General features: G+C 38.7%; 1 protein-coding gene across 3 annotated transcripts in view; it reads right to left on the reverse strand.

The window, feature by feature from the left end:
- Positions 1 to 2,484: 2,484 nt before the first annotated feature.
- Positions 2,485 to 26,788, reverse strand: part of LOC143041049 (protein CutA homolog) — a 76,412-nt gene continuing 52,108 nt past the window's right edge. For all 3 annotated transcript variants that reach the window (XM_076212668.1, XM_076212670.1, XM_076212667.1), the window contains 2 exons: positions 23,338 to 23,430; positions 2,485 to 2,903 (listed from right to left, as the gene is read on the reverse strand). In XM_076212668.1, the coding sequence (XP_076068783.1) occupies positions 2,844 to 2,903; positions 23,338 to 23,430 (153 nt within the window). In that variant the 3' untranslated portion in view covers positions 2,485 to 2,843. The remainder of the gene's footprint in view (positions 2,904 to 23,337; positions 23,431 to 26,788) is intronic.

The following is a 26,788-nucleotide window of genomic DNA, read 5'->3' on the forward strand; positions in this document are numbered from 1 at the left end:
CATATACCAAAGGTTTTTTCCCCCTTACATGGGTAGAAAGAAAAAAAAAAAAACATAAAAACCACTCCCACCCACTCCATCCCTAACATACTCCACTCCCCTCTATCCTCTTATCTTGGCACCTCCTGGTTAACGGGTCATCCCTGCATCTTGCCCACTGCCCTGGGTCAGAAGCAGTGTCGCAAGACAGCACATCCACAGTAAGGCCACTTTATTAAAGAAGACAGGGAGAAATCTCTTCGGGCTGCATCAATTTATTTCTTACACATACTCACTCACCCCCCATCCCCCACTCACTCCACCTCATGCATCACAGTATCATCCATACACAACCATTCTCTATTCACCCCTACCTTCTGTCCTTCCTCAACAGACATTCCCCTCTTTCCCAATGCCCCTTTTACCCCATCCATCCATCTCATCCTAGGTCGACCCCTCATGTTCAATCTTTCCAACTCTGCCTTCCACACCTCTTTTACTAGTTTTTCTTCACTCATTCATTCTTTCCATGCATCTAAACCATCCCAATACTCTTTCATCAACCCTATTTCCCAACTATCTTTCCACCCCCATTCTCCTTCTCATTTCTCACTCTATCCAACCTAGTAATCCCTAACATACTTCTCAAACACATTCATACTTCTCTCTTATGTTCCATGTTTCTGCTCCATACAGTGCTGTCAGTACAATCACCCCTTGGTACAATCTCCTCTTAGCATCCATTCCCAAATGTCTATTTCTCATTACACTTTTTAATCTCCCCAAGGCATTTACTCGCTTCTCTCAATCTACATTCTACCTCCAACTCCACTCCCTTTCCTGCCACATTTGCACCCAAGTATCTAAAACTATCCACTTCCTCCAACCTCTCCCTTAATACTCATTTCTAGTCTGCTGCCACTTTCTCTCCTTGTACAGCTCATCACCTTTTACCCACATTTATCTTCAACTTCCTTCTTTTGCACACCTTCCCAAACTCAGTCACTAACTTCTTCAATCCCTCCTCTGATCCTGCTACAAGCACAGTGTCATCAGCAAACAACTGGCTTATCTCCCATTTCCTCCCTTTTTTTAACCATCTCCAATCCCTGACCCACTACCCTTGCATTTACCTCTTACACCACTCCATCTATGTATAAATTTAACAGCCAGGGCAATATAACACATCCCTGACAAAGTCCCCCTTTTACCTCAAACCACTCTTTCTCTCCATTTCTAATCCTAACACAAACTATACTACTCTCATAAAACTCTTGACTGCTCTTAACAGCTTTCCTCCTATCCCATATACCTGCAATACCTCCCACAGTGCCTTCCTGTCTACCCCTGTCATAAGCCTTTTCCAAATCCATAAAAGCCCAAAAAACATCTTCACCTTTGCCTACCTGTCCTAAACCCACATTGTTCCTTATCAATTACTCCCTCTGTTCCTCTCCTAATCCTCTCAATCAAGACCCTCCCATAAGCCTTCCCAACTACACTTAACAAACTGATCCCTCTGAAACTACTATACTCACACTTATCCCCTTTTCCCTTGTAAAGTGGAACTATACAGGTATTTGTCCAGTCATCCAGCACTCTACCCTCTCTTAAACAAACATTAAATAACCTCACCAGCCAGTCCACCATCACTGTACCTACTTTTTTCAGACATTCTGCATGACATCCATCCAGACCAGGTGCCTTACCTGCTCTCATCATCTTAACAACTGCCTTCATTTCATCTTTCCTTATTTCTCCTCAATTTTCCTCACTCATCACTCTCATTTTTAGTGCTTCCCACTACAACTACCTTTCCCTCCCTATCCTTCACATTTAGCAACTCCCTAAAATACTCTGCCCATCTTCCTCTTACTGCCTCCTTTTCCATTATCATCTCTCCATCTCCACCTTTTACCTTTTCTTCTATACTTGATCCTCCAATTCCTCTCTTAGTTTCTTCCCAAAACATTTTTTATTACTTTCAAAATTTTGTCATACTCTTACCCCATTTCACATCTGCTCTCCTCTTTGCCTCCTTTATCTTATGCTTTACTTCTCTTTTCTTTGTATCTCTCATATGATTCTTTCATCCTATTTTGTAACCAATCTGTGAAAGCTCACTTCTTCTCTTCTACAACCTTCTTTTTTTCCTCATCCCACTACTCACTACCCTTCCTTCTATTTCCTCCTGTCCTCCTTGTTCCACACATCATCTTTACACACCTTGTGACTCCCTCCATGAACCATCCCCATTCCTCCTCCACTCCTAGTTCTACTCTATCCTTCACTCTCTCCCACTCCTTTCTCAGCTTCTTCTTGTACTCCTCTTTTTCTTTCTCATTTAAGCAAGTTGATAACTTATTGATAATTAACTTGATAATTATACTCACATTACCCAATTTCCAAAACTCAATCAGGTAAATACATGTAATATAGCAAACCCCCCTCCACCTCTTCTTATCCAAACTCATTGTTTACAGGAGGAAAATAAAATGAAAAGCAGATCAAACAACTTTTTATTCCAAATTCTTGCTCACACAAGTGAAAATTTGAGGCTACCTTCAAAAATAGCTCAACATTTACAAATTATGAAAGTTTTGAAGAATGTACATATTCATATCTTACTGGACATAAAACTCCCTCACAGTCAAAAGAAAATTACTGGTACCTAAGAAAATTGTTTGATTAACATAACTCAAACTTTACATCAAAAAAGGACCAGCAAATAAACCTTTAAGCACTTAATTAGTGAAAGACTGATAATAATGAATGAATCAAACCTTTGCAAACCACCTGGTCTATTCTCTTTTAACCTTGATGTATGAATGGTCACAAACATTTCTTCAAAAAAATGCCTACACTCACTTCTCAGGCACAATTTCACTTATCCAGTCCAGATAGGGTTGGTTACCTTGAGCAATCTGCAAAATGAATTCCAATTAATATTACAAGAGAAATCACTCTACTATATCAACTAATGTAGAGAGCAAACTTAACCTGTTCGGAGAAACCTACAACTTATTGAGAGCAATCAAAGTGGCATTTACCTATATGGACGAAGAAATGATAAGGAAAATACTTACTACACTAATAAGACCAAAACTCGAGTACGCAGCATCACTTTGGACACCCAGTACCAAAAAGAATATTAAGAAACTAGAAAGATTACAAAGAGCGACAACAAAACTAGCACCGACACTCGCCGAACTAACATATGAGCAAAGACTATCCAAATTGAACCTACCAACTCTGGAACAAAGAAGAGAAAGAGGAGATTTGCTAACTATCTACAGAATAATGAAAGGAATGGAAGTTTTAGACAGGAACGACCTATTAATGTGGGACAACAGTAAAACAAGACACGGAAAAAAATTGAAAAAGGATAGTTATAGAAAAAACTTGAAAAGGAACAGTTTCCCACACAGAGCAATAAATACATGGAACAAATTAGACAACAAAACGGTATGTGCTAACACTATACAAGATTTTAAGATAAAACTTGATGCGGAGAGATACAAAGACGGGTCACCACGAGCATAGCTCCCCTCCCGTATATTACAACTAGGTAAATACTAGACAAGGATGAGTAAACTTGTCTCCACCCAATTTTTCTTTTTCAGAGCACGTCGATTGATTGATGATGGTTGATTGATTAAAGGTTATCTGGCGTCGTAACTGCCAAGGTCATAGACACCGAATTGTTAAATTCTAAGATTCAATTTTGGGTATAGATAATAATAATAATAATGTGATTTACTATATATAGATGAAGGTAAATATCAATAAATCTAAATTCAGTATCAGGTATTAGTTATTAAATAGTGTAATGGTTATATACATATGGTGTTAAATTATGTTAAAATCTGAATAGAGTTAAAAGCTATTTGGTTTTGATTATTATTGTTATTACACATTTTAGGACCAACCAGTCCAAAGAGTCTAACCAGGCCCTTATAGTGTTGGTCTGGAAAAATTTGAGAAGATTAAGTAGACTTGTACAGTCCTTTTGAACCATCACATGTAGCACGGTTGCTAGCGTCTTGACCTCGTGATTATGGATGCACAAGTCATGGTTTGAATCCCATGGCAGAGCTTCAAAAAATGTTCTATATATGAAGGAGTATATCCAATAAAATGAGAGTGGCAGGATTATATTTCAATATTAACTTGTATTTGTTACTAAATTTTATCAAGTAGGTTAACTTCTTTTAAGAATTTAATGACTCCCTCATAATCATACTGCAGTTCTTTTCCCAATATCTTGGCCAAATTATAGTTACCATCTCTCTCTTATTTGGGAAGTGACACTCTCTCAGTTCTCTGTGACTAGGGCATTCAACCAGCAAATGTTTAATAGTCATGGGGATTAAGCAATCTTCACAGTAAGGTTGATTTTCACCACTCATAAGATACCCATGGGTCAGCCTTGAATGTCCTATGCGGAGAGGGCATATAATTACTTCCCATTTCCTTGGCATAAATTCATATTTCCAGGGGTGTATATTTGTGGTGATCTCTTTCATTTTGTTAAGTCCCACTTCACTCCACTGTTGTTTCCATGACTTATGGATGATATTCAAGATGCTAGGAAGGATGTCTCTATATGGTAGTGTGCACTGTTTAGGGATCAGACTGGTTGCTGCTGACTTTACTAAATGGTCAGCTTTTTCATTTCCATATATATGTACATGTGCTGGAACCCAGCAAAAAGATATAGTGATCCCTCTACATTTTAGTAGAAGCACCCACTGTGAAATTTTCATTGTTAGTGGATTATTGCCACTGATGATTTGTAGTACCTCTAATGCACATTTTGAATCACAAAAGATTGTGAAGTTGGATGTCTGTAGAGTTATAATGTGTTCGAAAGCGGTTAAAATTCCATATAGCTCTGCTGTAAAATTTGATGCTCCTCTGCAGCTAAAATTATTGCTAAAACCTCCACATCCGACGCCAGCATCTGTTTTTGAGCCATCCGTAAAAACAAATGTGGAATCCACATGTTCATTAACATGTTCTAAAAACAGTCCTTTAATTTCTGCATCTGATTATCTTTTTTAAAACCTTTAAAATATCTACAATATTTAATTATGGGTAACCTCCATGTTGGGGTAACTGGTAATTTAACTATGCAGATCTGATTTATTGTGATATTTATAGTCTCCAGTATTTTTCTTATTCTATAACTAAAAGGTCTAGGATATCTTGGATGATTTTCATAAAAGTTATTAAAACAATTTCTGTTGCCTGTAGTAAATGCTCTTGATTCAGGGAGTCTTTGTGTCCTAAACCAATACCGGATGATAAATGACTGTTGGTATAGTAGTGGAATCTCTCCAGCATCAATTAGTAAACTGGGGATGGGGGAAGATTGGAAAGCTCCTGTTGCCAAACATATGCCATTGTGGTGTACTGAATCTAGGATCTTTGGATGTTTGGTTGATGCAGAAGAATAAATTTCACATCCATATTGTAATTTGGTAATAATCAGAGATTTATGTATTCTTAAAATTGTCTATCTGATCCCCAGTTTGTACTTGTTAAAACTTTTAAAATGTTTAAAGCCTCTTGACATTTGGTTTTAATATGTTTCAGATGGGGTATCCAAGTAAACTTTTTATCAAATACAAGACCTAGGAATCTAATCTCTTCAACACAGGGTATTCTATTGCCATGTAGATAAAGGTCTGGGTCTGGGTGTATCCCTCTAATGCGGCAAAAGTGCACAATGATTGTTTTGCTGGTAGATATTTTAAATCCTTTTTTTTTCTGCCCAGTTGACAATCTTGTTGATAACAAGTTGTAGTTTACTTTCTGCTACAGGCATATAGGTAGCAGCAAAGGATATCAAGAGGTCATCTACATATAATGTGCTTAATATGTTATCTGGTATAATATTTACTACCCCATTTATTGCCAAAGCAAAAAGTGTTACAGTAAGTATACTCCCTTGTGGAACACCCTCTTCTTGGCATCTTTTATCTGATAGAGTATTACCAATTTTAACTTTAAAATATCTAAGGGATAAAAATGCCCATAGATTACCTATAGGGTAATTCTCCTCATAGACAACAATCATGGTCTTAAGAATTCCATGTCTCCATGCAGTGTCATATGCCTTTTCTATATCAAAGAATACAGTTATATGATGTTGCTTTGAGGCGTATGCTTTACACATGGAGGTCTCCAGCTGTATTAGGACGTCTATTGTAGAATGCATTTTTCTAAATCCACATTGTGATGGTGATATAATATTATTACGCTCGAGATACCAGACAAGTCTTGTATTTACCATTTTCTCCATTATTTTGCCTAGACAGCAGGTTAAAGCAATGGGACGGTAACTGGAAGCTGAATATGGGTCTTTTTCTGGCTTTAAGAAAGATAATACAAAAGCTGTTTCCCATATTTTACCTAGTTGTATTTACCTAGTTGTATTTTGCGGGAAGGGGAGCTATGCTCGTGTTGTCCCGCCTTTGTATCTTGCAGTGTCTAGTTTGTTTTTAAACTCATGAATGGTTTTTGCGCATACTATTTCATTGTCCAGTTTGTTCCAAGTGTCCAAAACTCTATGAGGAAAACTGTTTTTCTTCAGTTCTCTTCTATAGCTATGTTTTTTTATTTTCTTTCCATGTCCTCTTGTGTTTCTTTTGTCCCAGTTAAGTAAGTTCTCACTATCGAGTACCTCTGTGCCTTTCATGATTCTGTAGATGGTCAATAGGTCACCTCTCTCTCTTCTTTGCTCCAGTGTCGGTAACTCCAGTTTAGCCAATCTCTCTTCGTATGATAGGTTTGCAAGTGCAGGTGCCATTTTTGTAGCTGCTCTTTGGATTCTTTCTATTTTCTTTATATTCTTTTTGGTACTGGGGGACCACAATGTCGCTGCATACTCTAATCTAGGCCTTATCAATGTAACCAATATTTTTTTCATCATGTCTTCGTCCAAGTATGTAAACGCCACTTTTATTGATCTTAGCAAGTTGTAAGTCTCCCCGACAATTTTGTTAATCTGTATATCATAGGACAAGTCGTTCGTGATAATTACTCCCAAATCTTTTTCGGATCCTACTTTCTTTACTTCTTTGGTTCCAATTGTATATTTTCCTGATATTCTGTTTTTGCTTTTTCCAAACTCCATTATGCTACACTTCTTAGTATTAAAGTCCACTTCCCATTTCTGACTCCAGTTCCATACCCTATTTAGGTCTTCTTGCAGTGCTTCACAGTCCTCATCAGTTTCTATTTTCCTTAGCAGTTTGGCGTCATTGGCAAAGAAGCTCATGTAGCAGTTCACGTCCTCATCCATGTCATTCATATAGATAGCAAACATTATTGGTGCCAGCACAGATCCTTGCGGTACTCCACTGATCACCTCTTTCCAGTCTGAATATTTTTCTCTGAGCACTACTCTCATCTTTCTACCAGTCAGAAAGTCCTCTATCCATTTTAGTAGGTTTCCCTGTATTCCTCCTATGTGTTCCAGTTTTTTTAGTAGTTTTCTGTGTGGTACTTTGTCAAAGGCTTTTTGCAAGTCTAGGAATGCACAATCAGCCCATCCATTTCTTTCTTGCACTATGTCTATTAGTCTTGAGTAAAAGCATATTAAGTTTGTGGAGCATGATCTTCCTTGTCTGAATCCGAATTGTCTTGGGTTTAATATGTCATTGTCTTCCAGATGTTTTACCCATCTATTCTTGATTATTTTCTCACAAATTTTGGCAATGGTGCTTGTTAGTGATACTGGCCTATAGTTGGTGGGTTCTTCTTTGTTTCCTCCTTTGTGTATTGGTACAATGTTAGCGTTTTTCCAGTCCTCGGGTATCTTTCCTTCTTTGAGTGAGCTGTTTATTAAGATGTGTATTTTGTCTGTTAGTTCTTCTTTGCACTCCTTTAGAATCCAATTTGCAATACCGTCCGGGCCATGTGATTTTCTGACATCCAGCCTTGATAAATGTTCTGATATTTCCTTTAGTGATGCTGTAAACTCATTCATGAGGGGAGATTTCTTGTTTTTGTCTATGTCACAATTCGGTATTTTCTCTCTGGTGAAAACAGATTTAAAGTGATTGTTCATGACTTCGGCCATCTCTAAATCTTCTGTGTATTCTATGTTTCCTTGGCATAGTTTCACCAATTCCTGTTTGTTTTTAAGTTTACCATTCACATACCGATAGAATAGTTTGGGTTGCTCTTTGCATTTGTCTATAATATCCTTCTCATGGTTCCTTTTCTCCTCTCTTCTCACATTAACATACTCATTTCTATAGTTAACATAAATTTGCCATTTGCTTTGTTTTTTGTCTTTTCTCCACTTTTTCCAAGCTTTGTCCCTTCTGTCTTTTGCCTCACTGCATCTTTTGTTGAACCAACATTTAATGTACTCTCTCTCTCGCTTTTGTCTTGGTACATGCCTGTTTACCCCTTCATTGTAGTTTTCCATCAATATATTCCATTTCTCTTCCACTGCTGTTTCTTCCCTGTAAAATATTTCCCAGTTTGCATTCCGGAAGAATGTCTTTAGTTTTGTAAAGTCTGTTTTGTTGTACCTCAGTCTTCCTTTCCTATGCTTTTCGTTCCTCTCTATGTCTATTTCTTCCTTTAGTATAGTTTCGATGAGTACATGGTCACTCTTTCCAATTGGTGTCTCATACTGGACTTTATGCACTATTTCAGGCTCTGTTGTAAATATTAGATCTAGTTTCGATGGCTCTTCATTATTTCTGTACCTTGTGTTTTCACGGACCCATTGGGTCATTGTGTACTCCATGGTCATATCTAGCAGTACATTGCCCCACGAGTCATCTCCTCCTTGCACTGTCATGCTGTCCCAACAAATTTCTTTGCAATTGAAGTCCCCCATAACTACCAGATTACCCTTACCCATTAGTATCTCATTGAGTGATTTTCTTGTGTCATCTAGCATTTTTGTATGTTCAACTTCTTTCCAAGCGTTTGTTTTTGGAGGCACATAAGTCACCACAAACTTTCTACTTTTCATATTCTTGCCTTCGACTTTTATCATGATCAATTCAGCATTACCTTTGCCCTCTGCAATTTTTGTCACCTTTAGGTCTTTCTTGGCCAAGAACATGATTCCCCCTCCCTGTTTCTTGTCCCTGTTTTTTATCCAGTAGTTGTATAAACCTTGTCCGATAACAGTGGATGGTATTTCACCTCTTAGTTTAGTCTCTACAATTCCCATTATGTCTGGTTTTGCTTCTAACAGATAATCATTGAGTTCGTTCAGTCCCGAAATTAGTCCGTCAATGTTGGTATAGGCCACTTTTAATTTTCTTCCTTCTCCCTGGTTTCTTCTTCCCTTGTTTTGTTCGTTTTGAAGCGCCATTGTCTTAATCTCAAGTCTATTACTCTCCACTGGAATTCTTTGCATTCTGTCTCCGATCTTTTCAAGTTTTTTTCCTTTGCTTCTTCTCTTAGCGCCCTTTCTTTTTCTAATTCCTCAGTACTCATTTCTCTTTTTATCCATATCTTATTGTATTTTTCACTCTTTGCCAAGTTACCTACTTTTTCAAATATGTCTTCTACTACCACTTGTGACCTTAGTTTTATCTTTAGAGGTCGATTCCTATCCTTAGTATAGCGACCAATTCTGTAAGTCTCTTCTAAGTCTGTGCCTGAATCACTATCTCCCCCCTGAATTTCATTAAGGATTTCTACTGCTGTCTCTTTTTCTTCTTTTTCTCTCATGTACCTCGCCAATCCTTGTTTTTCTTTAAGCCCATAAACCACAATACATTTCTTCCTATCTACTGTGTCCCTGACCCAATTTGCTTTTTCGTTAATCACTTGAATGACTGTGTCTTTTGCATTATCTTGCATTTGCTGCTTGACTATTTCTTTGAAAGCAATTTCTTTATTTTCAATATTTTCTTTCCACTTCTTAATTTCCTGGATACTGTCCCCACCTAAGTTTTCTTCGATCTTTTGTGTCAATTCTTGTAATTTGTTGTTCACTTCCTGCTTTAGATTTTCGCTATTATTATCATTAGTTTTCTTCTTTTCATTATCATTCTTCAGTTCATTTATGTCTCTTTTCATTTCTTTAATTTCGTTTGTAAGATCCAAGTTAGCTTTTTTCAGGTCAGAAATTTCATGGTTAGTCTTAGATAAACAATCAATTAAACCAATGACCTCTTTTCTTAAGTCCATGATTTCATTTTCCCACCGAGTCCTATTTTTGCTCATCTCTCTCTCTATCTCTAATAATCTACTTAAGTTCTTTCTTTCGTACTTACCAAACCCTAAGAAATCATTGTCATAACATGTGTTTTGTTGATTGTTTACATCGCGGTTCAGTGGATTGCCGCCAGATGGCTCTGATTCGCAACTGGCTTTCGAGTCGTTTTCATTCATTTTTGCTAATTTCGAGTTAACACAATTAACTAGCACTGCATAGATACCATTTCGGGCACTCACGTTCACTCCCCACCCCTACAGTACAAACCAGGTTTTCCTTTTTCGTCGTAAATCCTCTTCTTCTTGGTCGCGCGACGACAGCGACGACGAGCGGTGTTGCTTCGATGAGCGTGTGTGTGTCTGCTCCTGCCACAATCTATTTATAATACTTACCACAAAAAGTTTCATATTCCTTGATATATGTTTAAACACCAGAGTGCGTCGATTAAACTCATCCAAACATAATGTTTCAAAAACAGACACAGTTGTGTCTCTTCCACCTCAGGATGCATTTGCTAGTGATAAGGTATTAGTCGGATGAAGCAGATTCATCGTTTTTGAGCACATACATTCATGGTTTTTTTGTGTTTGTATTTACCTAGTTGTATTTTGTGGGAGAAGAGCTATGCTCACAGTGACCCGCAGTTGTATCTTTCCATGGACATGAAAAGAAACTAAAGAAAGACAGTTACTGAAGAGACCTGAAAAAGAATAGTTTCCCACACAGAGTGATCGATGTCTGGAACAAATTGAACAGTGAAGCAGTGAATGCCAGAACTCTACACGATTTCAAGAATAAACTGGACGTGGAGAGATATGAAAACGGGTCACAACTAGCATAGCTCCCGTCCCGTAAACTACAACTAGGTAAATACAACTAGGTAAGGTAAATACAGTGTGGGAATGGTACATACATACATACATATACCAAAGGCTTCTTCCCCCTTACATGGGGGGTAGCAAAAAAGAAAAAGGCATAGAAATCACTCCCACCCATTTCGTTTCCCATATATTCCACTCTCCTCCACCCTCCTATCTTGGCACCTCCTGGATGACGGGTCATCCCTGCATCCTGTCCACTGCCCTGGGTCAGAAGCGGTGTCACAAGACACAGCACATCCACAGCAAGGCTGCTTCATAAATTCGGCAACCTGCCCTCTCCGTCCCCTCATGCAAAAAAGGAGAAGACGGGGAGAAATCCCTTCGGGCTGCGTCACATTTTTTCTCATACATACTTCCTGAACCCCCATCCCCCACCCACTCCCCCTCATGCATCACAGCCTCATCTATACACAACCCTTCTCCATTCACCCCTATCTTCTGTCCTCTCCCGTCCTTCCTCTACAGACATTCCCCTCTTTTGTAAAGCCCCTTTCACCCAATCCATTCATCTCATCCTAGGACGCCCCCTCATATTCACTCCTTCCATTTCCGCCTTCCACACTTCTTTTACTAATCTTTCTTCACTCATTCTTTCCATGTGTCCAAACCATCCTAATACTCTTTCATCAACCCTATCTCCCAGCTCCTTTTCCACCCCTGTTCTCCTCCTCACCTCCTCATTTCTCACTCTATCTAGCCTAGTAACCCCTATCATACTTCTCAGACATTTCATCTCAAACACATTCAAACTCCTTCTCTCTTCCTCTCTCATGTTCCATGTTTCTGCCCCGTACATTGCTGTTGGCACAATCACTCCTTCATATAACCTCCTCTTAGCATCCATTCTCAGATGTCTATTTCTCATTACACTTTTTAATCCACCAAGGCATTTACTCGCTTCTCTCAATCTACATTCTACCTCCACCCCCACTCCCTTTCCTGTCACATTCGCACCCAAGTATCTGAAACTATCCTTCCTCCAGTTTCTCACCCTTAATGCTCACTTCCAGCCTACTGTCACTCTCTCCCCTTGTACATCTCATCACCTTACTTTTGCCCACATTTATCTTCAGTTTCCTTCTTTCACACACCTTCTCAAACTCTGTCACTAACTTCCTCAATCCCTCCTCTGATCCTGCTACAAGCGCAGTGTCGTCGGCAAACAACAACTGGCTCACCTCCCACTTTTCTCCATTTTCTTTAATCACCTCCAACCCCTGACCCACTACCCTTGCATTCACCTCTCGCACCACCCCATCCATGTAAAGATTGAACAGCCAGGGCGACACAACACACCCCTGACGAAGTCCCACCTTTACTTCAAACCATTCACTCTCTCCATTTCTAATCCTAATGCAAGCTCTACTACTCTCATAAAAACTCTTGACTGCTCTTAACAGCTTTCCTCCTATCCCATATATCTGCAGTACCTCCCACAGTGCCTTCCTGTCTACCCTGTCGTAAGCCTTTTCCAGATCCATAAAAGCCCAAAAAACATCCTTACCTTTTCCTATAGCTTTCTCACATATCTGTCTTACCACAAAGATCTGATCTACACATCCCCTACCTGTCCTAAAACCACACTGTTCCTCACCAATTACTCCCTCTGTTCCTCTCCTAATCCTCTCAATCAAGACCCTCCCATAAGCCTTCCCAACTACACTCAACAAGCTGATCCCTCTGTAACTACTACACTCACACTTGTCCCCCTTTCCTTTGTAAAGCGGAACTATACAGGCACTCTTCCAGTCTTCTGGCACTCTACCCTCCCTTAAACAAACATTAAATAGCCTCACCAGCCAGTCCACCATAACTATACCTCCTTTCTTCAGACATTCTGCATGGTATCCATCCAACCCAGGTGCCTTACCTGCTCTCATCATCTTAACGGCTGCTTTCACTTCATCCTTCCCTATTTCTCCTCCATTTTCCTCACTCATCACTCTCATTTTCTTAGCGCTTCCCACTGCAACTACCTTTCCCTCCCTATCCTCCTTCACATTTAGCAACTCCCTAAAATACTCTGCCCACCTTCCTCTCACTGCCTTCTCTTCCATTATCATCTCTCCATCTGCACCTTTTACCTTTTCTTCTCTACTTGATTCGCCTCCTCTTCCTCTTTTAACTTCCTTCCAAAACATCTTTTTATTACTTTCAAAATTTTCTGTCATACTCTTTCCCCATTTCACATCTGCTCTCCTCTTTGCTTCCTTTATCTTATGCTTAACTTCCTTTCTCTTTACTTTGTACCTCTCATATGATTCCCTCGTCCTAATTTGTAGCCAATCTATGAATGCCTGCTTCTTCTCTTCTACACCCTTCTTTGCTTCCTCATCCCACCCTCCTTGTTCCACACACCATCTTTGCACACCTTATGAATGGTGGCATCAGGAAATACTCACAATTAAAATGAAATTGACTTGTATGAGCATGTGGAAGTAGATATTATTTCCGTTCACCTAGCCAAAATGGATCTTATGAAGCTGTCACTTGAATGTGAAGATTGTAGCAGGGGAGGGGTATAGGAGGTTGTGGTGAAAAGGATTGGTGATGGTCCTTTATTGTAGGGGTAGTGGGAGCTTGTGATGGGACAGTCTATGTCAAGGCCACGGGGAACTCTTTTGATATGATCTTTGTGCAATATAGTCTTTGTAAGATTGTGTAACTTGAGTGCTTTGACTTTGTTCTTTGACTCATGTTCAATGATACAATAGGGTCCAGAGAATTTAGGGGATAGCTTTGAGGTGGGGGTGTGGGTGAGGGTGTAATAATGTCTCCAAGTTCAAAGATACAAGCTCTGGCAGATTTCTTATGCTGGCAGACCATTTCATCCTTAATCAGATGAAGAGTATTACTGATTCTTTTAAAAAGATTATTGAAATTTGTTAATTTGACCTTGATATAATCATTGAAATTGTAAATGGGAGGTAATTCTGAAACAAGGTCATATGGGAGTCTTTTGCCAAAGAGGACAAAATGAGGTGATTCTGATATTGACCTGTTAATGGAAATATCTATGCAAGCATGAATCATGGGGACATGTTCATCACAAGGTGAAGATCAGAAGCAAGTTGTCAAAGAACAATGAGAATCTTTCCATTATGGCATTCAACTAAGCCATTTGAACTAGGGTGATAAGTAGTATTTACCTAGTTGTATTTTACAGGAAGACAGCTATGCTCGTAGTGACCCGCTTTTGTATCTTTCAGCATCAAGTTTGATCTTAAATTCTTGTATAGTTTTTGCATTCGCTGTTTCCTCACTCAATTTGTTCCACATATCCACCATTCTGCATGGGAAGCTATTCTTTTTCATATCTCTTCTATAACTATCCTTTTTGAGTTTCTTTTCATGCTCTTTTGTTTTTCTTTTATCCCATTTTATAAAATAAATCATCTCTACTACGGACTTCCATCCCTTTCATAATTCTGTAGATGGTTAGTAGATCTCCTCTTTCTCTTCTTTGTTCCCGGGTTGGTAGTTCAAGTTTGGCCAATCTTTTTTTGTATGTCAATTTGGAGAGTGTTGGTGCCATCTTTGTCATTACTCTTTGAATTCTTTCTAATTTCTTTATATTCTTTTTAGTACTGGGTGTCCATAGTATTGCAGCATACTCCAATCTTGGTCTTATCAATGTAACTAATATTTTCTTTACCATTTCTTCATCCAAGTAGTCAAAGGCCACTTTCATTGATCTTAGTAAATTGAATGTTTCTCCGACTATTTTGTTGATATGTTTGTCTGGTGCCATGTCTTTGCTGATAATTACTCCTAGGTCCCTTTCCGAGTTAACTTTTTTAACTTCCTTTGTACCAATTTTATATTGTCCCGATATTCTATTTTTACTTTTTCCAAATTCCATTATACTACATTTCTTGATGTTGAAGTTCACTTCACACTTTTGACTCCATTCCCAGACTTTGTCCAGGTCATTTTGTAGTGATTCACAATCTTCCTCTGTACTTACTTTCTTTAGTAGTTTTGCATCATCTGCAAAGAAGTTCATATAACATTCCACACCTTCATCCATGTCATTTATATATATGGCAAACATTATTGGAGCCAATACAGAACCCTGCGGGACTCCACTTATCATCTCTTCCCAGGTCGAGTTCTTGTCTCTAAGTACCACCCTCATTTTTCTCCCGTTCAAGAAATCTTCCATCCATTTCAATACCTTTCTTGTACGCCACCTACTGTTTCAATTTTTCTCAGTAGCTTTTTGTGTGGTACTTTATCAAATGTCTTTGTAAATCTAAGAAGGCACAACCTGTCCATCTGTCCCTTTCTTGCATTATTTCTATTAGTCTCGAGCAAAAGCAAATCAAGTTTGTGGCACATTATCTTCCATGTCTAAATTCATATTGTTTTGGATTTAGTATATCATTTTCTTCCAAATGTTTAATCCATTTACTTTTGATAACTTTTTCACATATTTTTGCTATTGTACTTTTAAGGGACACCGGTCTTTAGTTGGTTGGGTTCTCCTTGTCCCTTCCTTTCTATATTGGTACAATATTTGCATTTTTCCAATCTTGTGGTACTTTTCCTTCCTTGAGTGAGGTGTATTTCGTCCATTAGTTCATCTATATACTCTTTTAATATCCAATTTCCAATTCCATCTGGTCAATGTGATTTTCTGACATCAAGGCCAAAGGTGCTGATGGAGAGATGATAATGGAAAAGAAGGTAGTGAGAGGAAGGTGGGAAGAGTATTTTAGGGAGTTGCTAAATGTGAAGGAGGATAGGGAGGAAAAGGTAGTTGCAGTGGGAAACACTAAGAAAATGATAGTGATGAGTGAGAAAAATGGAGGAGAAATAAGGAAAGATGAAGTGAAGGCAGCTGTTAAGATGATGAGAGCAGGTAAGGCACCTTGGTTGGATGGATGCTATGCAGAATGTCTGAAAAAAGGAGGTACAGTGATGGTGGACTGGCTGGTGAGGTTAATGTTTGTTTAAGAGAGGGTAGAGTGCTGGACAACTGGACTGCCTGTATAGTTTCACTTTACAAGGGAAAAGGGAACAAGTGTGAGTGTAGTAGTTTCAGAGGGATCAGTTTAAGTGTTGTTGGGAAGGCTTATGGGAGGGTCTTGATTGAGAGGATTAGGAGAGGAACAGAGGGAGTAATTGGTGAGGAACAGTGTGGGTTTAGGACAGGTAGGGGATGTGTAGATCAGATTTTTGTGGTAAGATATGTGAAAAAGCTATAGGATAAGGTAAGGATGATTTATGGACTTTTATGGATCTGGAAAAGGCTTATGACAGGGTAGACAGGAAGGCACTGTGGGAGATATTGCAGATATATGGGATAGGAGGAAAGCTGTTAAGAACAATCGAGTTTTTCCGAGAGTAGTAGAGCTTGTGTTAGGATTAGAAATGGAGTGAGTGGTTTGAGGTAATGGTGGGAATTTGTCAGGGATGTGTTATGTCACCCTGGCTGTTCAATTTGTACATGGATGGGGTGGTGTGAGAGGTGAATGCAAGGGTAATGGGTCAGGGATTGGAGATGGTTAGAGAAAATGGAGAAAAGTGGGAAATAAGCCAGCTGTTGTTTACTGATGACACTGTACTTGTAGCAGGATCAGAGGAGGGATTGAGGAAGTTAGCAATGGAGTTTGGGAAGGTGTGCAAAAGAAGGAAGTTGAAGATAAATGTGGGCAAAAGTAAGGTGATGAGATGTACAAGGGAAGAAAGTGGCAGCAGATTGGAAATGTGTATTAAGGGAGAGAGACTGGAGGAAGTGGATAGTTTTAGATACTTGGGTGCGAATGTGGCATGAAAGGGAGGCGTAGGGTGGAGGTAGAATGTAGATTGAGAGAAGCAAGTAAATGCCTTGGGGATTAAAAAGTGTATTGAGAAATAGACATTTGGGAATGGATGCTAAGAAGAGATTGTATGGAGTGATTGTGCCGACAGAATTGTATGGGGGCAGAAACATGGAGCATAAGAGAGGAAGAGAGGAGTTTGAATGTGTTTGAGATGAAATGCCTGAGAAGTATGATAGGGTTACTAGGCTGGATAAAGTGAGAAACGAGGAGGTGAGGAAGAGAACAGGGGTGGAAAGGGAGTTGGGAGATAGGGTTGATAAAAGAGTGTTGGGATGGTTTGGACACATGGAAAGAATGAGTGAAGAAATTTTAGTAAATGAGGTGTGGAAGGCATAGGTGAAAGGAGTGAACATGAGGGGTCAAACTAGGATGAGATGGATGGATGGGGTAAAAGGGGCATTGGGAAAGAGGGGAAGTCTGTTGAGGAAGGATGGGAGAGGACAGAAAATAGGGGTGTATGGAGAATGGTTGTATATGGATGATGCTGTAATGCATGAGGGGGAATGGGTCGGGGGTGAGGGAGTATGTATGAGAAATTGATTGATGCAGCCCAAAGGGATTTCTCCCTGTCTTCACCTTTTCTGTGTGAGGGGATGGAGGGGGGGGGGGAGTCACCAATTTAATGAAGTAGCCTTGCTGTGGATGTGCTGTGTCTTACAACACTGCTTCTGACCCAGGGCAGTGGACAAGATGCAGGGATGACCCATCATCCAGGAGGTGCCAAGAGGGAGGGAAGAGGGTAGAGGGGAGTGGTGTATGTAGGGGATGGAATGGGAGTGGTTTCTATGCCTTTGTTTTTTGGCTACCTCCCATGTAAGGGGGAAAAAGCCTTTGGTATGTGTATGTCTTTCTGTGTCACAGATATTTCTTTCATTTGGGGGGATCTTTGGGTCCTTCATCCCAATTTTGTGTACTTTCAATTGTGAATACAGATTTAAAATGTTTGTTCATAATTTCAGCCATTTCTACATCATCTATATATTATTTCCTTCATGCAGTTTCACTATTTCATGTTTACCTTTTAGTTTGTCATTCACATACCTGTAGAATAGTTTAGGTTGGTCCTTGCATTTTACTATCATGTCCTTTTCATAGTTTCTTTTTTCTTCCCTGCATATCGCTCATTCATTTCAACAATGACATAACTCAAAAATTGAAGATTTTGAGTTATTATACCACTGAATTTGCCATTTCTATATTCATTTGTGGTAAGAACGCCATAACTCTAGTAGCAAAACTGGCTGCTAGATGTCGCTCAAGGCAATAACGTCATAATTCCAAATTTATTTTTCAAATAGGCACAAAGCATGTTTATAATAAATGTATTTTTTAATATGAGATGTCATGTACTACATTTAATCATGAAATAAAAATTCATTGCTAAATACCTCGTTTAAAAGTTCCATGGGAGACTGTATTACATAATTAAAATTTTATTTTGCTTCTCCTGAAAAGTAGCATTTTTTGAGTAATGTCAATGTTGAAATGAATGAGCGATATGTTTACATATTCGTTTCTTAGTTTGATGTATATTTGCCATTCCCTAATTTTTTGTCTTTTTTCCATATTTTCCAGGCTTTGTCTCTTCTATCTTTAGCCTCACTACACTTTTTGTTGTACCAGCACTTTATGTACACCCATTCTTGTTTCTTCTTTGGTACATATTTGACAATTCCCTCCTTGTACTTTTCTTTTACTATCTTCCATTTCTTTTTCATATTTTTGTTTCTTCATTTAAGTTTTCCCAGTTCACATTTTAAAAGAATTTTCCAAGTTTCTCAAAATCTGTTTTGTTATACATTAATCTTCCTTTTCTATGTTTCTCACTTCTCAAATCAATTTGTTCTTTTGGTTCAAACTCTATTAATGTGGTCACTCTTCCCAAATGGCATCTTGTATTCCAGTTTATCCACGATTTCAGGCTCTGATGTAAATATTAAATCTAGTCTTGGTTCTTCACTGTTTCTATACCTGGTATTTTCCTTTACCCAACGAGTCAACATGTATTCAATGGATCCAGTAGAATATTTCCCAAAGTTCTTCTCCACCTTTCACTGTCATTTCTTCCCAACATATTTCTTTTGAGTTAGAGGGAGGCGTAATTCAATTAATGCATTCTTTGTCTTCCAGTATTTTGGAATGATCACCATCTGTTCAAGACTGTTTTGGGGGCACATTTATTACTACAAAAATTTTCTACTTTTCATGTTTCTGTTTTCAACATTAATCATAACCAATTTCACATTATTTTTTCCTTTTGTTATCTTTGTCACATTTAAACCTCAGTCAAAAACATGACTCCACCCTGTTTTCCCATTCTATTTTTTACCCAATGGTTGTATAGACTTTGCCCCACAGTATTTAATGGTAGTGGACCTTTTTTGTCTCCACAATTCCTATTGACAGTTTGATTTTAGTCTTGAAATGTTAGTACATGTTATTTTTTTTTTTCCGCTTTTTTTTTATGTACCATTTTCTCAGCCTCAGGTCCAGTATTCTTTCTCTCTTAAAAGAAAAAAATATCTTTTTCAGTCTCCATTCTTCTCTCATTTTTTTCATTTGCTTAATTTCTGTCTTTTCTTTCTCTTTTTCCTCATTGCTTGTTTTTTTTTTTTATCCATACATTTTTGTAATTTATAGTTTGCTAGCTTTGCTGCTTTTGATAGTACTTCTTCAGCTATCATCTGAGACCATAGTTTGATTTTTAGTACCCTATACTGTTTTCCTCTAGAGTACTGTCCCATTCTATGCATTTCTTCAATCTTTGTCCATTTTCTGTCCCTCCTCTTGTATCTCTTTCACAATTGCCCTTGCAATTTTTCACTCTTCTTTTTCTCTTTGGTATTTGTATACATTGTTTTTCTTTAATACTAAAAACTACAATGCATTTTTTTTTTTTACCCACTGTGTATTGTACCCAATTTTCCTTTTCTTTAATTACAGATTCTTTAGCATTTTCCTGTACCTGCTGTTCATCTATTTCTTTAAATGTTATTTTCTGATTTACTTGTCCTAGCTTCCACTGATTCTTTATTTCTAGGAGATCCGTCTCCTTAATTAATTCTCCAACTTTTTCGGTCACTGCTTGTATTTGTTCTTTGACCTCTTTTTTGAACACTTCATTTTTGTTTTTATCTTCATTTTTCATTCTTTCGTTATCACTCCTGACCATATTTAATTTTTTTGATAATTAAGCTCTCTGTTCATCTCATCATTGGCTTTTTGTAGTTCCTCTCTATATACATTGCTCTATATTCAACTTTCAAATCCATTAGTTCCTCCATCAAATTGGTAATATCCCAATTTCTTAGTAATTTGTTATACCTAGTTTCTCTTTCTATATCTAAACCTCTACCTAATACTCCTCTTCTCTTGGAAACCCTGAAAAAGCATTGGTGTCCCACCTTTGAGTTAACTTTGGGGTATCATTCATACAAGTAGTGTTCCATTTTGTGATTTGAAAGTAATTACAAATGTGTGAAAGAATCTTGTTGAACTCTATCCCATTGTCCAAAAATCAGTGTTTTGGGTATAGTAAAGGGGCATACGAGTTTGTCAATAAGGGTCTTTGCCACATGTTCTGCTGTCTTGCCTGGTAGGGGGAAAGAATAGTGAAAAATGGTTGACACAGACAAAGAGGTATAGGTTTCCACTGTAAGTGGTAACTTAGGAGATCAACAATGACTGTGTCAAATGGTTTAGAAGGGGTAGGGCAAGTTAAGATTGCAACATGACCACTGATATGACCTTTGTGAGTCACACAAGAGTGACAAGCATCAATGTGGTCATGTATATCCTTCCTCATGGTCAACCAGTAGTGCAATCTGGCTTGTGTAATAATACATTTCTCTTTGCCAGGGTGTGCAGCAATGGAGGAATTTTGTAGAAGTTTTAGAACTTCTGCAATGAGGTCCATAGGGACTAGTTGAAACATCCTCCACCATGGATGCTGGACGATGCAGTTAAGAGGGATTGCCTCATAGTAGGTGCTGTATGAAGAGGAGTGAAGTACCTCTTAATAGATGTTGGACGAGGAGGACTGGATCGTTGCCTCATAGGAGTGTTGATGCACTGCCCCGTAGTAGATGATGGACAAGGAGCATTGAAGTGATGCCTCATAGTAGATGATGGACAAGGAACGTTGGCTTGTAGTAGGTGATAGATGAGGAGCATTGGAGTGTTGCCTAGTAGTAGATGATGAATGAAGAGTTGGCTTGTAGCAGATGATGGACAAAGAGTGTTTGAGTGTTGACTTGTAAGTGCTGCTTGGCGATACAGCGAAGAGTGTAGAGTTAAGATGTGGCTATGTTTGACCGGAGTGTAGATCTCTGATGTATCTTACCATGTGGAATACAATCTGTAGCTGTTGTCACCAGAATGTAGAGTTGTTGCCTTAAGGAATGGTAGAGTTGCTGCTCAGTGCCAGAATGTAGAGTTGGAGTTTCATATTTATCGCTGGCCACCAGAATGTAGATTTGCTGTTTGTGATCTACATTGAGCATGGAGGCATTGAGACAAATGAGGTGATGGTTTGTTGGCTTTAATTACCTCATCTAGACTATGCTACATTCTCAGAACAACCCCAAGGAGGACTTGGGCAGCTGCCAATGGTTATATTTACAGGCACCAAGTGGCTGTTGCCACAACAGTTAGCTACAATTTATTCTCTACTATAGCTACAATGTACAATCTTATTGCTACAATGTACAATGCATGGACTGAGTATGGACACTGTATTAATGCATGGGTTGATTATTTACAAAGGGACCACATAAAAAATATACATGTTTGATGTAAGCAGATTTAGCAGTTTGGCAATATTGGACACAGGTGTCCTGGCTGCTTGGCCAAGATGTCCAGTCTGAGGTCAGATGCACTTGGCCCCTATGACCACTCTTAGGTCCAACACAATAGGGGGTCCCTTGGGAGTTCCCTGATGACATCAGACATTCCATCCTGCACCAAATCCCTGTGTATTTACCTAGTTGTAATATACGGGAGGGGAGCTATGCTCATGGTAACCCGTCTTTGTATCTCTCCGCATCAAGTTTTATCTTAAAATCTTATATAGCGTTTGCACATACTGTTTTGTTGTCTAATTTGTTCCATGTATTTATCGCTCTGTGTGGGAAACTGTTCCTTTTCAAGTTTTTTCTATAACTATCCTTTTTTGAGTTTTTTTCCGTGTCCTCTCGTTTTACTGTTGTCCCACACTAACAAGTAGTTCCTGTCTAAAACTTCCATTCCTTTTATTATTCTGTAGATAGTCAGCAAATCTCCTCTTTCTCTTCTTTGTTCCAGAGTTGGTAGATTCAATTTGGACAGTCTTTGTTTATAAATTAGTTCGGCGAGAGTCGGTGCTAGTTTGGTTGTCGCTCTTTGTAATCTTTCTAGTTTCTTAATATTCTTTTTGGTACTGGGTGTCCAAAGTGATGCTGCGTACCCAAGTTTTGGTCTTATTAGTGTAGTTAGTATTTTCTTTATCATTTCTTCATCCATATAAGCAAATGCCACTAAGATTGACCTCAATAAGTTGTAGGTTTCTCCGAATATTTCATTTATATGCTTATCTGGTTTCATGTCCTTTCCAATCATCACTCCAAGATCTTTTTCCGAGTTTGCTTTTTTTATTTTTTCTTCCCCAATTCTGTAATCTTTTGATATTCTGTTTTTACTCTTTCCAAATTCCATTATACTGCATTTCTTTATATTAAATTTTACTTCCCACTTTTGTGCATGCTAGACATCTAAAGGATTGAATATTCCCTTCAATCATCTTGCAATACATCACAGAAAACATGATCAAGCCTGTTCACACAATACAGGGGTCATTAAGCTACAACTACAAAATAAATATAATCAGGAAGCCAATACTGGCATCCTCATATACCCAACTTGCAGCTTATGATGCATACAGACGTCATTGTATTCAACATGTTAACCTTCAGCACTTCCCTACCTCCTTAAATTATATTTTCCTCCACTTAATCTCCATTCTCAAGTGCCCTTCCATGAGATAATGATACTGTTATCCATTGTTATCTCTCCTGAATAAATTTATGTTTAGAACTCTTACAATTCTTCTTTTGAGCACCACTACAAGGAGTGGTTGAAAATATATGTTAAGGCTTCTATTACATTTGGGTTGAGGTATCAATCAACAGAAAAAAAGAGGCAAAGTCCTAGTCATCTACGAGGTACCGATATGGGAGGGACATTGAGTTTTAATATTTATGTAGTGGGTATGTACTCTGATTCGGCCATCCAGTTTATAAGGAGGGAAATGGTCTATGAGATTTATACAAAATTTCTACAAATGCTAGTGATAATCCTACAACCGTGACATCATAAACACCAAAAGTATTGGATAACAGGGACTGATATTACTAGGCTCCATGACTTATAACTAGAGAAGACAATGAATATACCAAGAAGAATATTAACTTACTGGAGATGAAATAACTTCACAAACATCATATGGGTGATTCTCTCTTACAAATTTTGTCATTTCCTCTAGACGTGAACTTCTTGTCTTTATCATCTGAAAAGAAAACAACAGGTTATGTAACAGTATTTCTACCTACCTATATCTACATATGGCAAAAGTCCTTTTCCACCCTTACAAGTATTTAACCAAGGTGCACCCTCAACTTCAACCTTTCCCACTCCCTTTTATCTTAACTTCTTGTAGATGAAGGACTATCATATATATACACATACATAAACATATATATATATATACATACATAAACATATATACATATACATATATATATATACATATATATATATACATACATATACATATACATATATATACATATATATACATATATATACATATATATACATATACATATATATACATATATATACATATACATATATATACATATATACATATATATATATATATATATTATATATATTATATATATACATATATATATATATGCAAAATAACCACAGGAGAAAGGAAACTTGCAGACAGTAAGTACTTTTGTATATTACATCTTCAGACTAAATGACTGGGATAGAGAGTTGTGTTTAAATGTAAGTATCAGGTGGCAACCATAGGGTGGGAAGGGGGGTAGACAATACAATGTGAGGAGGGGGGATGACCTTACCCCTATCGACCTGACCAACACATAAGGCTCAATCTGGCGGAAAGATCTCGGGGACCATTTGGGTTATCAATTTATCACATTTAAAATGACCATAGCTTAAGGTCACCGAGATCTTTCCACCAGATTGACCCTTATGTGTTGGTCAGGTCGATAGGGGTAAGGTCATCTCCCCTCCTCACATTGTATTGTCTACCCCCTTCCCCTCCTATGGTTGCCACCTGATACTTAGATTCAAACCCTACTCTATATCTCTTGTCATTTAGTCTGAAGATGTAGTATACGAAAGTACTTACTGTCTACAAGTTTCCTTTCTCCTGCGGTTATTTTGCATTTTTGTATCCCGGTGATGTGATTGCTTGCACATATATATATATATATATATATATATATATATATGTATATAATATATATATATATATATATATATATATATATATATATATGAGTGTCCCCGCAACCAAAGGGGTTGAAGCGACACGTTTTCCCAAAATCTTTTTATTACAGAAAACAGTAGCCAGACCCAGGCACTACAAGTAAGGTTCAAAGCTGTACAGGTAAACGTCGACTTACGATGGCATTAGGTTTCGATAGAGCCATCGTAAGACGATTTCATCGTAAGTCGATCCCCAATTTGTGTATCACTGTTCCGTGGTCACTGTACCTAGCCTACCTGTATATTAACCACCAGAGATACTGAATATAGCCTATTAAACATGTACAGTAGTTTATTTAATTATTTTTATCCTTTTTACCATATTCAAACACTATAATATGTATTTTCAGTACGGAACTTAAATCTCGCGGGCAGCAGCCAATGCCAGCCATACGACGTGACGTAATAATACTCGCATCATAAAATATAGTCACCGCTTATATCGATCGTTCTCTCTTTCACCCGCGAATTTTGAAAACCACAGAGAATGGGATTCAAGGCACATTTGAGAGAATGTAAAAACACAGGGGCGACTACAATAAATATAATCAAGACGCCAATATGGCAGCGTCGCGAATCCACTTGCTCCTCATGACGCCTACGTGTGCGGCACCGTATGGAAGGGGGTTAAATTATCATATCGTCGTCGTCGTCGTCGTCATCGTAAAGTCGAACAATCGTAAGTCGCGGCCATCATAAGTCGACGTTTACCTGTATTTGTAAAGGTGTGTCAGTCGCGACCAAAGGTGGTGATGTGACGCAGACCACGTGCATTATTGTTGTGAGGCGGGAAGCTTGGGGTGGGGAGAGAGAGGGGTAGGGAGTTCCGCCAATCAGCGTGCTGTGTTTGTGGGCCCGGGGCGACACTGATTGGCCGAGAGGGCCCAGCGGCCATAGTCATCCTAAAGGAGTGCTCTCGTATTTTCGCTGTTTTTACCGTGCTATTGATAGAATATTGTAGTGAAAGTGTGTATACTATGACTTCTGGTAATCGTGATCATGATGAAAGTGTTCCCGGGCCCTCTGGATCACAGGAAACTGCACCAAAGAGGATGTTTTATTGTCGTGGTGGTAATGGAGGTGAGAGTGATGCTTCTGTTGATGATCCTACGTACCACGCTGAAATTAGTGATGATTCGAGTGATGTAGGTGGTGATAATGATGTTAATGATGGTGATGATGATGGTACGGGAAAAAGTCGTAGTGGGGAAGGTGACGTTGGTGAAAAAAATTGTGGTGTAACTAAGGAGGAGGTTGTGGTGGGTGCAGGTGGTCATAGGAGAAGACAGCCAGCCACACACGTAGAGAAAAAAGGGCGCCAAAGGAAGCATAATGTGGACAAGTGGGGCAAGGTTACTGCCAAGAAAAAGTGTAATCTTGGTGAAGCATATGTGAGTTATGCAACAAAGAAGCCAATGGCAGCCAGGAAGGTGTGCCCAGCCTGTAGTGACGGTTGTTTTGACAAGGTTGGCAGGCAGAATGTTGATACAATTTTTAGTGAATTCTGGAAGATTGGTGATTATGATATTCAAAATGCATACCTCTAGTCCCTCATTAGATTTGCCACCATTAAAAGGAAGTGAACCAAAGCTGAAGTGAGCTCCAGAACCACCAACTACCTGTACCATGTTTGTGTTAACCATGCAGAGTTCTGGGTGTGTAAGAAGGGTTTCCTCTCCATTTATGGCATTGGGAAGAAGAAACTGGAAATTTTAATCAAGAAAAAGAAGGAATCACCCAATGGAACCCCTGTTTTAGACAAGAGAAGAAAGAAACCTTCCCCAAGAGCCACCCCTGCCACCACACTGGCTCGTGTTCACGCACACATACAGACCCTACCTGTCACCAGCAGACACTACAGCCATGCCACAACACCTCACCATCGATACCTGGAGGTTGGCACCAGTATTGGGGACCTGCATAATGGCTACATCGTGTGGATGAATGATAATTACAGTGAGACCTCTCATTAACGGACGTTAATTAACTGTGTTTGCAGTGTTTTCACTGTGTTTTCGGTGTTTTTGGTGCTGTTGTTTAGTGCGTGCAATCACTATGCCACCCAAAAACCACTCCAAAACACCGAAAACACAGCGAAAACACCGCAAACACAGCTAATTAATGTCCGTTAATAAGAGGTCTCACTGTACCCAGCCGAGGATAAGGTATCACAGAGATTTTACCACAATGTCTTTACTAGAGACTACAATATCGTATTCAAGCCTCCGAAAACTGATGTCTGTGCCACCTGTGAAAAGTTGGAGGTCCAGATTGCTAATGGTAGAGGAGAAGGGACTGACGTTTCTGCCATACAGGACCAGCTCATGCAGCACAAGGAG

This window comes from Oratosquilla oratoria, chromosome 30 (assembly GCF_046742065.1).
Source record: "Oratosquilla oratoria isolate Oo_2021 chromosome 30, ASM4674206v1, whole genome shotgun sequence".
Lineage (NCBI taxonomy): Eukaryota > Metazoa > Arthropoda > Malacostraca > Stomatopoda > Squillidae > Oratosquilla > Oratosquilla oratoria.